General features: G+C 55.4%; 1 protein-coding gene across 4 annotated transcripts; it reads left to right on the top strand.

Moving 5' to 3' along the window:
• Positions 1–3,860: 3,860 nt before the first annotated feature.
• Positions 3,861–15,708, top strand: HSPBP1 (HSPA (Hsp70) binding protein 1). Of its 4 annotated transcripts, none has more exons than XM_040633812.1 (8): positions 3,861–3,968; positions 4,458–4,752; positions 6,577–6,781; positions 8,467–8,691; positions 11,145–11,300; positions 11,416–11,512; positions 12,046–12,157; positions 15,407–15,708. In XM_040633812.1, the coding sequence occupies exons 1-8, from the start codon at positions 3,892–3,894 to the stop codon at positions 15,479–15,481; spliced, it is 1,242 nt and encodes a 413-aa protein (XP_040489746.1). In that variant the 5' UTR covers positions 3,861–3,891; the 3' UTR covers positions 15,482–15,708. The 4 variants fall into 4 exon arrangements, with proteins under 4 accessions (XP_040489746.1, XP_008708017.2, XP_040489748.1 ...); XM_008709795.2 differs by having other exon boundaries at positions 3,899–4,056; XM_040633814.1 differs by having other exon boundaries at positions 3,900–4,107; positions 4,455–4,752.
• Positions 15,709–15,968: the final 260 nt, after the last annotated feature.

A 15,968-nucleotide genomic window follows, 5' to 3' on the forward strand; every position in this document is an offset into this window, starting at 1 on the left:
GGTGCCCTTGGTCCCGGTCCGACCGGCCCCCCGGCCGCCCCCCCTGCGGCAGGTCGCCCCGTCCCTCCGGTGGGGGCCGGCGACAGCTCCGTCCCGGCCCCCCCGGCTGCCCCCCACCTCTCCGGGGGTCCCCAGGGGGCTGGGCTGGGCCCCCCCAGTCGGCGGGCCGCGGAGCTGGGGGAGGGGGGGCTGGCCCGGGGGGGTCAGGCCCCGGGAGTCAGCATGGCCCGGGGGGGCTGCGCGGCCCCCCCTCCCCAGCCCGTCCCTGGCCGGCCCCCCCCTTCCTGCGCCTCCCCCCGCCGGGGGGGGTCTGAGGTGCGGGCCGGCGGATGCTGCAGGCCGAGGTCCCCCCCGCCCCCCCACGCGCCCTCTCTCCTCCGCCTCCTCCTCCTCTCCGCCTCCCCCCGCCACCTCGTCCTTTCTCTCCGGCACGCTGACATCACCATCCGGGGACTCCGGGCCCTTCCCCAAAGTTAACCCTTTCGGAGGGGGGAGGGGGAGCGGGGGCAGGGGGCGGGCCTGGGCGCCGGAGGGATGGAGAAGAGGTGGGAGGGTGCAGGGAGGGATGGAGGGATGCAGGAGGAGAGAGGATGGAGGAAAGGCGAGGGAGAGAGACGCGGAGCAAAGAGACCGGGGCCGAGATGGAGCTACACAAAGGGAGAGGAAGTCTGGCATAGAGACGGGGACAAGAGGCAGCTGGCCAGAGAGATGGAGACAACCAGAGACAGCGCTGGCGCAAGGCAGGGAACCGGGCAGATGTGGGCAGGGACAGGAGAGCAGAAAGGGATGAAGAGCAGGAGAGACAGAGACAGGGAGATGGGAAAGAGTCGTAGGAAGGGCCCCAGCTGGAGAAAGTTGGGACGCGGAGTGGCAGAGAGGAGGGAAAAAGAGGGAAAAAGCCAGCCAGAAGGACGGAGAGAGATGTACAGAAACGCAGATGTGAAGGGGAAGGGGAGAGAAGGCAGGGGGAGAGACACAGGTGAGGGGAAAGAGACAGGGAGGTGGGGGAGAGAAATGGGGAAGAACAGAGAGACAGAGACAGGGAGGGAACCATGTGGAGGTGAGTGAGGCACAGGGAGAAGACGGACAGACAGAAGGACAGAGGGGCAGAAAGAAAAGTGGAAGAGAGATAGAAAGGGATCAGGGTGCAGGAAGAATAGACAGGTGGAGGGAGAGAGACAGAGAGATGCAGAGAGGGAGAGCTATGGCGAGGGGGGACCTCATAAGAACGGTGGTATACATACAGGTGCAGGGCACATGCTGGGGACATGGGGACAGAGAAAGAGGGTGACAAGCACAGCGAGGGAAAGAATCTGGGAATTGCTGAACCAAGACTCATCCCTGCTTCCTCAGGCCTCCAAGCCTGCCCACCCAGGCCTCCTTTTCCCACTAGCATCAGGGAATCCATATCCACCCACAGCCCGGTGCACGTTCTCTGATCATCTTCGTTCCACATCTCCATTTAGGATCTTCAGTGCTCCTACAGAGAAACTTCCAGAACCCCCTCAGGTCCCTGTGTATTTTTTTAGACCCCTGAATATTCTCTTTGCCCATCATAGGGTCTCCTCCACCTTCATGTGGGCCTCCATATAATTATACATCCCCTCTGTGGCACAACCATGGGTCTGTGCTCAGATAGACCTCCACATAATCCAGGACTCCCCTGTATGAGGTACCCAACGGTGTTAGGCACCCCTTTAATCCCCGAGTCTCCTATAAAGTGGACCCAAGAGCTTCTAGTCTCCTAGTCAACCACCTTCATTCCATGAACCTTTATTAAGTGCCACATCCGAGCTGGCATTGTCCAAGTGGTGAGGGGACAGCAGGGAACCAAATCAACAAAGATCCCTGCCCTGTGGAGTTCTCATGGCGGTGGATGAGGCAGGGATAAGCCAGATAAGCAAAATATACAGTATGTTTGACAGTCAAGGCCAGTGCTAAAGAGCAGATTACAGCAGGGAGGGGAACAGGAAGTATTCGATGTGCGGAGTATGATTTTTGATACGGTGCCAAGAAAGACTTCTTCAGCGAGGGGACACTGAAGGAAAATGAGGGTCAGAGCTCTGTGGACAAAGTACCTTCCATGCAGGGGATGGCAAGTGCAAAGGCCCTGTGGTGAGAGTGTTCCTGGTGTGTTGTGGACCATTGAAGGGCCTGTGTGGCCGGAGGGGAACAAGTGAGGGGAAGAGAGAGAAAATGAAGTGAAGAGGCAGATCATATAGAGCTTTAGAAGCAGGGTAACCATATGCCTGGTATTCTGTAATTATTAATGGGGTCTCCATTCCGAAGTCTCTCGCTGTACATGGAAAATTGTATGGTCACCCTACTTATGGTCATTGACGGACTATGGCTTTTATAGGATACCTGGGGAGTTTTAATGTGGGCCACCGTTATGTTATACATATATTAGCATATATAATGTTACATACAATTACATGTGAGATATATACATATGTGACATGGTATTATGCATTGTAACATGTGGTAAATAACCTAAACTGACTCGTACATAGGTGTATACAAGTATGGTAGGCTGAATAACAGTCCCTAGAGATGCCCACATCCTAATCCCCTGAATCGGGGCATATATCACCTTATATGGCAAAAGGGACTTTGCAGATATGATTGAAGATCTTGAGATGGGAAGAGGATCCTGGTTATCTGGGTGGGCCCTAAATGTAATCACAAAGGCCCTTCTGAGGGGGAGGCAGGAAAGTCAGAGGAGGACATGGGATGATGACGGAAGCAGAAGCCAAAGTGATGCAGCCACAAGCCCAGGAGCGTGGGTGGCCTCTAGCAGCCAGAAGAGGCAGGAAGCAGATCCTCTCCCAGAGCTTCCAGAAGGAACAAAGCCCTGCTCACACCTTGACTCTAACCCAGTAAGAGCCGTTTTGGACTTCTGACCACCGGAACTGTAAGATAATAACTCTGTGTTGTTTTAAGCCACCCAATTTTTCATAATTTGAAGGCAGCAATAGAAAACTAATATAACAGGGTACAGGAGGTGGGGGTGGGAGCCCAGACCCCTGTCCGAGAGCTATTCTGGTCAGTGCTACAAACACCGCCCACCGGGCACGCTGCTTTTATGTTATCTTCCTTTTTCTGCCCCAAATGTAACCTGGCACACCCCAGGCCTAGCAGTGGGTCTCCCCTGAGAGTGAGTACAACCTTCTCCTGGCGGGGCAGAGCCTCTAATGAAGACTAGAACCAGGGTTTCTTTAAGCCCAGCTCAAGGCAAACACCTGCACAGACCAGGCACATTCCCAGACCTGAACCCCAAATGCCGTGCACGGAGTCGGTAAGCCTCCCAAAGCCCTCGCCTGGGAATTTTGCTTCAGCTTTGGCCTTCCAGAATCCCCTCCCGTGCACCTGGCAGGACTCCGGGAGGACTCCAAGGGGAGACCCTGGGTCATAACAGGTGTTTGCTGAGGAGCTACAGCAGGAATCAGGTAGCCCCCTTTGACGACTGGGGAAACTGAGGCCAGGGGAGGGGAGAGGTAGGTCAAGGGTGCTTACATCAGATATGAGGAGTGAGCACCCAGGGCTCCAGTAAAAGATGGGGTAGGGGTCCGGGTGGAGGGGAAAAGGCCCGAGGATGAGGGACCTGCAAGACCTGCAAGGAGAGGGTGGGGCCAAACGGGGAGCGGCCCGCTCACCAACACGGGGCGGGGCTTAGGGGGCGGGGTTAAGCTGGGGGAGGCCGAAAGGCCTAGAACAGGGGCGGAGCCTGAGGTAGCAGGAAGGGGGCGGGGACATGGGTGGGGCGGGACCCAGAGGGCGGGGCTAGATCGCGGGGGCGGGGTGTGCGCCAAGGCGGGGGTGGAGCTTGCGGAAGGTCGAGGGGGTGGAGCTCATTAAGGGGCAGGATCCGGATCGGGGGAGGAGCTTAGCATGGTCAGGGGGCGGGGCCGAGCGCTGTATCCGGTCAGGTTAGGGCTTCAGAGCCTGGCACGCGGCCTCGGCCTCAGGTACGGCCCCAGGTTGGGAGTTACTCCGGGAACTTCCGGGCGAGACCGGCGCATTTCCGGTCAAGATGGCGGCGCCCATCAGAATCAGGTGCGGGCGACTCTGCCTTTAGTAGCGGCGGCGACTCGAGGCCCGGGGAAGGTGAGGCCCGGGGAAGTGAGGTCCGCCCCGCTTTGGCTCCCTTCTTTGGAGAGGAAGGAGGAGATTTGTTGCTAAGACGTCTAAAGGGAGGACTTGTTGCTATGGAGGCAGGGCAGTGGGGTTGCTAAGAGACGGAACGCATTTAGTGGTGATGGGGGAGGGGTTGCTGGGTTGCTAGGTGGAATGGGTGGGGCCTGTTGCGAGGAGAGGAAGGAGGGGCTTGAGACTTTGGGGAAGGGTCCGGTCGGTATGGAGGAAGGAGAGGGGGCTGTGGTTAAGGTGGGTGCGGGCAGAGTGGTTTGGGGTCATGGGGGCCTCGGAGCTCCCCTAACACCTCACCTTCTCAGCAGACCCCCAGGAGTCGACCCGTCAGGACGCCAGAGCTACCTCAGCGGTGACCACCCCCTACCCCAGACACATTCTTCCCTTCACAAACAGCCCATGGCGGACCAAGGCTCGGGGGGCAGCCGCCTCCCTCTGGCGCTGCCCCCAGCCTCCCAGGGTTGCTCATCAGGGGGCGGCGGCTCCTCGGCGGGGAACTCGGGCCTTCCTCCGCCCCCGCGAAACCTCCAAGGCCTGCTGCAGATGGCTATCACGGCGGGCTCGGAGGAACCAGACCCCCCTCCAGAGCCCATGAGTGAGGAGGTAAAGGTGGGGTCCCAACGAAGTGGGGGGAGGGGTGCCCTGGGCAGGGGCGGAGTCCAGGGGTGAAGGCAGAGTGGTACGCTGTATTTGTGCTGGGTGGGTTATTGTAGACTGAAGATCAGAGCTGCGATGCAGAGTAGCTTCGCGGTAAAAAGAAGGAGGGAGCGTTCTCAAAGCCAGGCGGACCTGGTTTCAGCAACATCCAGCTGTGTGACCTTGGGCATATCGCTTCATCTTTCTGAGGAGCTAGGTCTTTTTTTGTTTGTTTGTTTAAAGATTCTATTTATTTATTTGAGATAGAGCATGTGCAAGCATTGGGGAAGGGCAGAGGGAGAGGGAGAAGCAGACACCCTGCTGAGCAGGGAGCCCAGCGTGGGGCTCCATCCAAGGACCCTGGGATCATGACCTGGGCCAAAGGCAGATGCTTCACCAGCTGAGCCACCCAGGTGCCCCAGAGCAAGGTCTTTATTTGCAAGCTGATGGTGATAATAAGAGTAGTAGTGGTACTTCATAGGGTATTTCTGAGGATCCACACAGCGCCAGGTACGGAGGCAGGGCTCCTGCAGGCAGCAGGCTGTTCTCATGAAGACTTAGGTGTGACCTCAGGCTTTGTGGATGGCCTAATGTGTGACCTTGGCATGTCACAACCTTTCTGGGCCTCAGTTTTCTTGTCTGTGAAGTGGGGATGACAGTAACATTCAGAAGCTTGTCTTGGAGATGAGTAGCGATATCTGTTATATGTGTTTAGTTTGTGACGGTGTTTCCATTGTATTAAACATTGTGCTAACCCAGGACATCCATGATGTCACTGAACCTTTAGGACAATGAGGTAGTAACAGGCACAGAAAGATTAACATCTCGCCCAAATTTATCCAGGACTGTGACTACAGAGCCAGTATATGAGCACTACTAGGCCCGGCGGAAAAATAAAATTCAATGGCCAGCTCTCAGCTGTCATCTTACTTGACCTAATAGGCAACATTTGATTACTGGCCACCTCCTTGATCTGTTTCTTCGTTTGGTTTCTAGAACAACACAGTATCCTGGTTTTCATCCTCACTCACTGGCTCTTCTTCATTCCCCAGCCTCTGAATGACGGCACACCCTAGGGCTCTTCTCTTCCCTACTTCTGCTCACTTCCTTTGTGGTCTCATACCGTGTTGAGACTTTACCCTGACGACTGTCAAGTTTACGTCTCTAGACCAGTGGTTCTGATTTGATCCCCCTCGGGACATTTGGCAACGCATGGAGACATGCGTCCCACTTGGGGTCGGGGGGTGGGCTACTGGCATCTAGCGGGTAGAGACCAGGGATGCTGCCCAACGTCCTGCCGTGTGCAGGATATTGGCATTTCCCCCCTTCTACCCCACCCCCACCCCGGCCAAACTCTCCAGCTCAGAGTGTGCGTAGGGCCAGGGTTGACAAAGCCAAGTCTAGGCTGGACCTCCTCCCTGAGCTTCAGGCAGCCAACTCAATAGTTTACCTTGAGTGCATAATAGATCCCTCGAACTTAACGTGGTGGAAAATGAGCTCTAATCTCTACTCCTGCTCCATACCTGCTTCTCGTACCATTTCCCCATTGGCTGCTGGTTGCTCTGGACAGACCTGAGAGTCCCTTTTCTCACACCCCATAGGTAGTCTCTCTGTAAATATTGTACCTAGAAAATTGTCAGTGGGGAAGATAGTCAGTAGGTATCTGTTGATTGAAGGAACAGTGGGCTCTCAGATGTTGGCTGTTAGGAGTAACAAGTGTTATTCATGAATTCATTATTGATGGAGGTTTGCTTCTTTCCCCCACCCTTCTTGCCTTGTCTTATACTCCAGAGGCGTCAGTGGCTGCAGGAGGCTATGTCAGCTGCCTTCCGGGGCCAGCGGGAGGAAGTTGAGCAGATGAAGAACTGCCTTCGAGTGCTGTCCCAGCCTATACCCTCCTTGGCTGCTGAGGCTGAACTGGCCGCCGACCAGCAAGAGCGCGAGGGGGCCCTGGAGCTGCTGGCCGACCTGTGTGAAAACATGGACAATGCTGCAGGTACACCCAGGCCCACCCGCGGCTGCCCCTTGGTCTCCCTCTGTCTCTTCCCTCCTCCTCAGCCCCGTGTCCTGCTGTGGCTCAGCTCTTGTCCTTTCTCTCGGGGACCACACCTTCGGCCTCTTCCCCACTCTTCCAGCCTTCAGCTTCCCCCTCTCTAGTCTGGCTCCAACTCAGGCCCCAGATGAGACTGCCCTGTCTTCCTGCTGGGTCCCCTTGCCATCAGGAGGGGACCTCCTCTCACCCCACCAGCCTGACAGCAGGTCATTCTCCCTGACATTCTCCAAAACTGGTCATTTCTCCCTAGTATCTTGGGAATGCACTGTCGCTCCCTAAAATATGAGCGAGGAGGTGGTTCTGGGTGGCACGGTCAGAGAAGGCCTCCCCAAGGGGTGCCATTTGATCAGAGACCTGAAGTGAGTGAGTGGGTTATCAGATCAGCTCTCATAGGAAGAGGGAATGGCCAGTGCAAAGGCCCTGAGGTGGGAACCTGCCTGGTATGTGCAGGAACAGCAGTAAGACCAGCGTGGCAGAGTGCAGTGAGTGAGGGGCAAGAGGTAGGAGGTGACGCTGGGTGTGCAGGGCCTTGCAGGCTAAAGTAGGTGCTGTGGGTTTTGTTCTAAATGCCGAGGAGCTGATAAAAGGACGGCATTCCCCCTTCCTGTGGAGGGGCGTGACGTAGCCGTTGACGGTGTGAATGTGTCTTCTCTGGATGTTTCATGTAAGTGGAGTCATAGAACATGTGAGCTCTTGTGACTGGCTTCCCTGAGTGTGATGTGTTCGAGGTTCTCCCATGTTGTAGCCTGTGTTGGAGCTTTATTCCTTCATATGGCTAATACTCCACATGTTGTCAGTCCGTTCTCCGCTGATGGGCATTTGGGCCCTTTCCCCCTTTGGTTATTAAGAATAATGCTGCTGTGAGCTTTGGTATGAGTATGTGTTGGAGTCCTTGCTTTCTGGGGTTTGGGATATTTACGTAGCAGTGGACCTGTGATAATTCTGCGTCTCACTTATTGAGGAACTGCCAAGCTCACTGGTACCACTTTTTTTTACGAAAGCAGGTGGTGGGCTGTAGTGTGCCGAGCCCTGGTCTAGGGATGTTCTGATTGTCACAAAGATTAGGGGTCAGTACTGGCATCTAGTGGGCTGGAGTCCGGGACCCTAATCCCCCAAATGCTGGCATTTTTGAGACATGCTGGCCTTGGAGGGACCCCTGGTTGGGCGCTTGACGGAGCCCACACTTGAGGCAGGCTCCCCTGGGAGCCAGCCTGCCCCTCCAGCCTCAGCTGCTGTATTCGTGTGTGAGGGCTGAAGCCGAAATGTACTTTCTCATGGTTCTGGAGGCTGAAAGTCTGAGATCCTGGTGTGGGTGGGGCTGGTTTCTCCTGGGCTCTCTCTCCTTGGTTTGCAGACAGCCGCCCTCTCCCTGTGTCCTCACATGATTTTCCCTGTGTGCCTGTCTGTGTCCTTATGTCCTCTTAGAAGGACGACAGTCTTACCACCAGGAGTAGTACCTTCCTCGATGACCTCACTTTACCTGGAGGAGCTCTTAAAAGGCTCTATCTCCAGATATAGTCACATCCTGAGGCACTTGAGAGTTGGGGCTTCAACGTGTGAATTTTGGAGGGGGGTGCAGAGCTCAGTCCATACCACCTGGACTCTCATCTCCCCTCTGTCTGGCACAGACTTCTGCCAGCTGTCAGGCATGCACCTGCTGGTGGGCCGGTACCTGGAGGCAGGGCCCGCGGGGCTGCGGTGGCGGGCGGCAGAGCTCATCGGCACGTGCAGCCAGAACGTGGCGGCCATCCAGGAGCAGGTGCTGGGCCTGGGCGCCCTGCGCAAGCTGCTGCGGCTGCTGGACCGGGACGCCTGCGACTTGGTACGCGTGAAGGCCCTCTTCGCCATCTCCTGTGAGTGTCTGGGGCAGCCGGAGAGGGGCAGCCGGAGAGGGGCTGTATTTGTTCATTTATTCCCATTGCCCCTGAAGACTCTGTGCGGGGTCCCGGGGACGGGGTAGTGAGCTGGCCAACCCCTCGCTAGTCAGCCAGATCCGGATGACACAGGAGTCCCGCTCAACTTAAGTGCTTCACGCACATCAGGGTCCTCGGCCTCCGCACTGTCGAGTTCCTCGTGGTGAGGAGGGGGCCCGCCTGTGCGTGGTGAGGTGTTGAGCAGCACCCCGGCCTCCCCCCATTAGAGATACCAGTGGCTCTCACTCATGCTGCCTCCCGGGGAACAGGTGCCAGGACGGGGATGATGCCAACGCCTGTGGGGCACTCTCTCTGTGCCAGGCCCCACGCTAAGCCCTGTGCGAGTGTTAACTTGTTTAGTCCACGCACACAGCCTCTGAGGCAGGGAGACCGGATCCACATGGAGGAAGGACCAGGTCAGGTCGCCTAGGGGAGAGCCCGGGGCACCCTGCAAGGTCATGCAGATGGGGGGTTTGAGCCCAGGCAATGTTCTTAACCATGTGCTGGGCCCCCGTCTGTGTGTGTGCCGTGCCGGGGGCCCCCACTGGACTCCTTCTTAAATAAGCTTTATGGAGATACAATTCACAGGCCATGCAGTTCAGCCTTTTAAACTGTACGATTTAACGCATTCGCTCGGTTGTGCCGTGGCGATGATCACTGTCTACCTCCAGAACATCTCCATCACTCCCAAAAGAAGCCGCATTCCGGTTAGCAGTCCCTCCTCACCCCCTCCCTGCGGCCCCCGGCAGCCACCAGTCTGCTTCTCCTCTCCGTGGCTTTGCCTGCTCTGGACGTGTCCACCACGTGGCCTTGTGTGTCTGGCTTCTTTCACTGAGCGTCATGTTTTCCACGTTCATCTGCATTTATAGCCTGTACCGACGCCTCATGCCTTTTTATGGCTGAATAATAAGTCATTTACGAAGGGGCCACGTTTGGTTTATCCGTTCATCAGTTGCTCAGTGGGACATCAGGCGGTGTCTACCTCTGGCTGTGTGAATAGTGCTGCCGTGAACCACGTGGGCAAGGTTCTGCGTGGACGTGTGTTCTCCTTTCTCCTGGGTTTGCACACCGGGGATTGGAATTGCTGGGCCCTACGGCAGCCTCATGATTCTCTGTTTGAAGCTGGAGGAGAACCTGTTTCTTCCACTCCCAACATTTGTGACACCGAATGTCGGGGGTTTACAGACGACCTGTTTTCCAGCTCTCTGGACACCAGCCGGGTGTTCTACAGTCCCGTTCTCTTCCATTCTGACACTGACTCCGGAGGGTTGGCAGACCTCCACAGGTTAAGGGCTCAGTTCTCCGAGATGGCCCCTGCTTCAGACAGCCATCGAAAGTTTGGGCCTTCTGGGGGCGCCTGGCTGGCTGAGTCTGTAGACCATGCAACTCTTGATCTTGGTCGTGAGTTCAAGCCCCTCGTTGGGCGTAGGGTTTAACTTAAAAAAAAAAAAATTGGGGCTTCCTGTATTTCTTAGTTACTGACTCTATATTGGGCAGTCCCATGACCCCCTCCTCAGGTTTGATAATTTGCTAGAATAGCTCGCAGAACGCAGGGAAGTACAGGTGTTCAGTGGCTAGATGAAGAGCCAGATGAAGAAGTGCCTAGGACGAGGTCTCGAAGGGTCCCGAGCACAGGAGCTTCTGTCCCTGAGGAGTCGGGACGCGCCTCCTCCTGACATGCGCATGTGTCACTAACCCAGAAGCTCTCTGAACCCCACCGTGTCGGGAGTTTTATGGAGGCTTTCTCATGGAGGCGTGATGGATCGTTAACTCCACTCCCGTCCCTCTCTTCTCTCTGGAGGTTGGGAGGTGGGGCTGGAAGTTCCAAGTTTCTAATCATGGCTTTGGTATTTCCGGTAAGTAAACCCCATCCAGGAGCCCACCCAGAGTCCCCTCACCGGAACAAAAGATGCTCCCATCACCCAGGAAATTCCACGGGTTTTAAGAACTTTGTGTCGGGAATGGGGGTAGAGACTGAATATATATTTCCTGTGTTATGGTGGCCCTGGGAAAAGAACAGGGAGGCTGGAAGGGAATTCTGGCAAGAGTGAGAGAAAGAGTCCTGGAGCGGGTGGCATCTGGAAAGTCATGTCCAAAACAGGGGAGACAGATGGACAGATAGACCTTGGGTGGCTCGGCCACAAAGGGTAGACAGTGAGACTCAGTTCCCCAGAGGGACCAAGAGCCAGAGTGGGATGTGGGAGGGATGGGGCAGAGTTTTCTTCTAACAGCTTACATTAATTACATCTCAGTACAAAAATGCTTAAAAGATAAAGCTTATGAAGTTCAGGCCCCTAGAAGTTGATAGTGATGGTGGTGCGGGGTGGTGATGATTCTGGTGAGGGTGGTGAGGGTGACCTCGAGGCCCCGGCCTCTCTCTCGCCTCCCCCCAGGCCTGGTCCGGGAGCAGGAGGCTGGGCTGCTGCAGTTCCTTCGCCTGGATGGCTTCTCCGTCTTGATGCGGGCCATGCAGCAGCAGGTGCAAAAGCTCAAGGTCAAGTCGGCGTTCCTGCTGCAGAACCTGCTGGTGGGCCACCCCGAACACAAAGGTGGGGCGGCCAGGGCAGGGGACCCAGGGATGATCCCCAAGGGTGGGTGGGGGGAGGGGAATGCCTGGGAGAGGGGCGTGGACTGCCCCTCTGACCCCCAAGACCCTTCCCCCAGGGACCCTGTGCTCCATGGGGATGGTCCAGCAGCTGGTGGCCCTGATCCGGACAGAACACAGCCCCTTCCATGAGCATGTGCTTGGAGCCCTGTGCAGGTATGCTGGGGCCTCCGAGAGGACGAGGCCCCGGGGCAGGCGCCCCCACCTCTCAGGCTGACACCACTGGGCTCCAGCCCACCGGCCTCCTTCCCTCCAGGATGCAGGATTTTGGGCCTTTCCCGTGGAGGGGGCAGGAATCCTTATGCTGGCCCTCCCTGAGCATTTGTTTCCTCACATGTTGGGGGCTGACCCAGCAGCCTGGGAGGAGGGGGAGAGTCTTTCTGACCCCGCTGTCCCCGCACACAGGACCAGCAGATTAGTGTCTGGAAAAGATGACGTAACAGAGTAGTCGCTCGAGCAGGTGGCCGCTCCGGCGTGCGGAGTGGGCTCCAGGCCAGGCTCTTTGCTAGGCGCCTTGTCTCATAGGCCCTGGGGTGGGGTGGGGGCCACCTGAGGTCTGTACTGCAGACGGGGAAACTGAGGCCCAGTGCAGGGAACCGTCTTCCCGAGGCTGCTGGGGGAGCAGTGGCGGGGGTGGGGGCGGCCCCGTGCAGAGGGCGGTCCCAAGGATTGCTCTCCTGTCCCCGCAGCCTGGTGACAGACTTCCCCCAGGGCGTGCGGGAGTGCCGGGAGCCCGAGCTGGGCCTGGAGGAGCTGCTCCGCCACCGCTGTCAGCTGCTGCAGCAGCACGAGGAGTACCAGGTACGGCCGGCCGCCGGGCCCTCTGCGTCGTGCGCACGTCTCCCCGTCTCTTCGCTCCGTACTTCTCCCACCAGCCTTGCCGCAGCTGCTTCCTGCCCCCACACCTGCCTCGTGCTGTGCGAGCGCCACAGGCCGGCAGGGAACGAGGAGCTTGGCGTGTTCGAAGGGGTTAACGAAGTCATTTATTTGTTATGCAAATTTCAGAAGTATGTACATCCTACCAGATATTTAATAACTATTTGATAAATAAGTCGGTGATAAAAGGCAACCAATTAAATATTTAATTAAATAAAAAACAAGTATTTAATTAAGTAGATAATGAGTAACAGATAAACAACTCAGATGTTTAATTAATAAGTAACAAGTGATAAATAGCAGCTCATTAGATATTTAAATAGCTCAGTCACAAGATGAGTGGTAACTCAGATAATCAGATCATCAGTAACGGGGGATAAAGAGCAACGGGTTGAATAGTCATATAGTTGTTTAGTTATCTAGATGACGGGGTGAGCTGACCGAAGGTGAAGTACAGCCCAGATGTTGGCGCTTCAGCAAAGCTGAGCGACGTGCCCCTTCCCGGGACATCTGTTCTATGGAGTCCATTCCTCGTGACGCTGTCACGCATTTCCAGAGAGGCGCGGGGAGTGAGGAGCAGGGATGGCCGGGAGAGGCACGCTGTCCACCCCCAGGTCTCGCCCCGACCCCATCACAGTGACCCATGGAAATACGCGCCCGTGGGTTGTGGGGTCCTCCTGCCCCAACCTGGCCTAGGCTGGAGTTTCGGCTGGGGAGCGTGTCAGCTGTCGCTTGCTGTATTGGCACATTCGTTCCCTGAACTGCTGGCGTGCCAGACCCTGGCCAGGACCCACCTGCTGAGGGAGGCCTCATGCAGACTGACCAACACTCCTTTTTTCTTTTTCCTTCTAAAAACTTTCACAACTTTGTTGGGGTGTAATTGTCATATAATAAACTCCACTTATTGGAACTATGCCATGCGAGAAGTTTAGACATGTGGATACACCTGTGGAAACCTCATCCTTCCGCCCCTCCGTTTGTCAGGGGCGGCTCACCCGCGCGCCATGCCCTGAGCTGGGCGCCGGGGATCTGGGGAGGAGCAGAAGGATCCAGCCTCGGTCCTCACGGGGCCCAGGGGTGAGAGAGAAACGTGGTAGACAAACACATAGAAGTACGGGTTTACAAACACATACCTGGTGTGTGTGCATATGTGCGTGTGTCATACGTGCCGTATTTGTATCTGTGTAATTTAACATTCGGTCACATACAGTGTGACAGCAGGAAGTTGTAACTACGGTGAAGGAGACAACCTGTGAGGGGACAGAGAAGGCTGGGCCGTGATATTTTTGGTACGGTGCCGCGTTCGTTTCCGACAGCTGCTCTAACGCTACCACAGACAGGGTGGCCTAGCACAGAAATGCATCGTCTCACAGTTCTGGGGACTAGGAGTCTGAAGTCAAGGTGTCAGCAGGGCCGTGCTCCCTCTGAAGGCTCTAGGGAAGAATCCTCCCCCTTCCAGCTGCTAGTAGTTGCTGGCATTCCTTGTATGTCGATACGCCGCTCCAGTCTCTTCACACGGCCTTCTTTTCTGTGTGCCTGTGTGTGTCTTGGAAATCTTTCCAGATACTTAAATAGAGGTCTGCTTTAATTTTTTTTTTTTTAAAGATCTTATTTATTTGTTTGAGAGAGAAAGAGAGCATGAGCAGGGGATAGAGGGGGGGTGCAGAGGGGAGGGATAAGCAGACTCCCTGCTGAGCCAGACGCAGGGCTCAGTCCCAGGACCGCAGGATCATGACCTGAGCTGAGGGCAGATGCTGAACTGACTGAGCCACCCAGGCGCCCTGAGGTCTGCTTTAATTTCATCATAATTGAATAATGCAATTGGCATGGTATTCTGTAAGGTGATTCTATCATGACTTGGTCCTCTTTTGTAAGTATTTTTGTAGGTAAATTTAAGAGTTAAATTTCATGAATGCTTTCTTGTGAAAAGGTCCTGTGGTCATGTGGTTCAAAATTCAAGATGCATAGGAGGGTAAACAGTGAAAAGTCTCCCTGCTGCCCCTGCCCCTAACCACCTAGTACCTCCCCCAGTTCCCTGCGTGGCCTTCCTAAGATGGTCTGTGCACACAAATGGGCATATAAATTCTTCTCCTCTTCCTCTCTCCCTTTTGTGCAAAATCTACCTGTCCTGACCACTTTCCAGCTCCTTGCTCATTCCCTTTCATAACATGTCAGGGAGGAGTGCAGAGGGAGCGTATTGTGTGTTGGTGGTCATGGCTTTTTCCTGTTTCCTTTTGTAGCTGCAAGGTAGGTTGATTCTTTCGGGTCATGACCCCTCTTAATGGACACGCTGGTTGCTGCTATCAACTCTGCTAAAAGCATAACCCTTTACCTATGTTTCTTTATATGTATGAGCATGTCTATGGAGCAATTGCCAGAAAGGGGAAAGCTGGGGTAAGGTAGGTTAAAGGTGAAGTTACAGAGTTACGGGCCATTTTTGCTAGGTATTGCCAAGTTGCTCTTTATAGGTTGAAAACAGTTGACGGTCCGCCGATGAGCGGCCCAAGGGGACCTCAAGCCATTTGACTTTTTTTTTTTTTTTTCAAGCTGATTGGTGAAAAGTAGTACTCTAGTGCAGTTTACTTTGCCCTTCTCCCGTGAGTAAAGTTGGACAGCTTTCCTTTCTTGTGAACTGCTCTTTCATATCCCTGTGTCTGTTTATCTTCTGGGTGGTGGTTTTTGCAGTTGATTCATTGAAGTTCTTGAACTATTAAATATGTTAGCCTTTTCTGACGAGTTGCAGATTTTCACCCCAAATTGTTGTTTTTCTTTCATTTTTGTTTCTGGCATCTTTTATGTTCATGTGGTGCCACCTGTGAATGCTTCTTTCTTGGTTTCTGGGACTTATTCCCATGGAAGGGGTTTTAATTTTAAGTGGGAATTAGTAGGGGTTGGTCATACCAGGTAGTTAGAAAGAGCCAAAGGGGGCTGAGGTGAGGACAGACCAGTGGGGTGAAATGGCCGCTGGGAGAACCCCATTCTAGTGCTGTAATCCAGGCACAGGTGAGAAGAGAAACAGTGAGCCATGGACCTCAGCTGAAGTCAGGGAACCCTGGGAGGCTTCTGGGGCAGGCTTCTGCTGGGAGGGAAGAGAAGCCATCTCTGTGTGCAGAGCTTGATGGAAGCAGGGCCCGCTGTGCACTCAGGGCTCCCACTCTTGTCCCCCCAAACCAGGAGGAGCTGGAGTTCTGCGAAAAGCTGCTACAGACCTGTTTCTCCAGCCCGACGGATGACAGCATGGATCGGTGAAACCTGGTGGCTTACCACCCCCTCTCCGTGGGAACCCAGGTGTCCTGCCTCCCAAGGGAGAGCAGGGCCTTGTTGGTGCGTGGCCAGGGCATGCCAGCCCATCTCTGCTCAGCCCCTGGAAGGGGCGCTGAGGAAGGCGCTGGCTCCTTGGACCCCACCCCTCACGCTCTCACTGCGTTCCCCCTTCTGTGTCCACACTGTTCTTCTAATAAAGGTGTTTCTCCTCCTCCAGCGCCTTCATTGTGGCCTTTGTCATCTCCCCTGAAGGGTGCTGGGTGGGAGGGGCACGATCTTAGGGGACCTAGGGAGCCATGGAGGAGCCGGCAGCGGGTGGAGCCTGGACATAAATGTGAAGCTTTCTAAAATCCAAAGCCGTTGTGTCTTTTCTTCTCAGCCTCTCTTGACAGGGAGGGTAGAGGACACCCATCCCCCTTTTGGCTCACCCATTGTCTCCAGCTGCTCCATTTGAAGAACCCCCAACCCCGGT

Source organism: Ursus maritimus, unplaced genomic scaffold, assembly GCF_017311325.1.
Source record: "Ursus maritimus isolate PB19 unplaced genomic scaffold, ASM1731132v1 scaffold_19, whole genome shotgun sequence".
In the NCBI taxonomy this organism is placed as follows: Eukaryota; Metazoa; Chordata; class Mammalia; order Carnivora; family Ursidae; genus Ursus; species Ursus maritimus.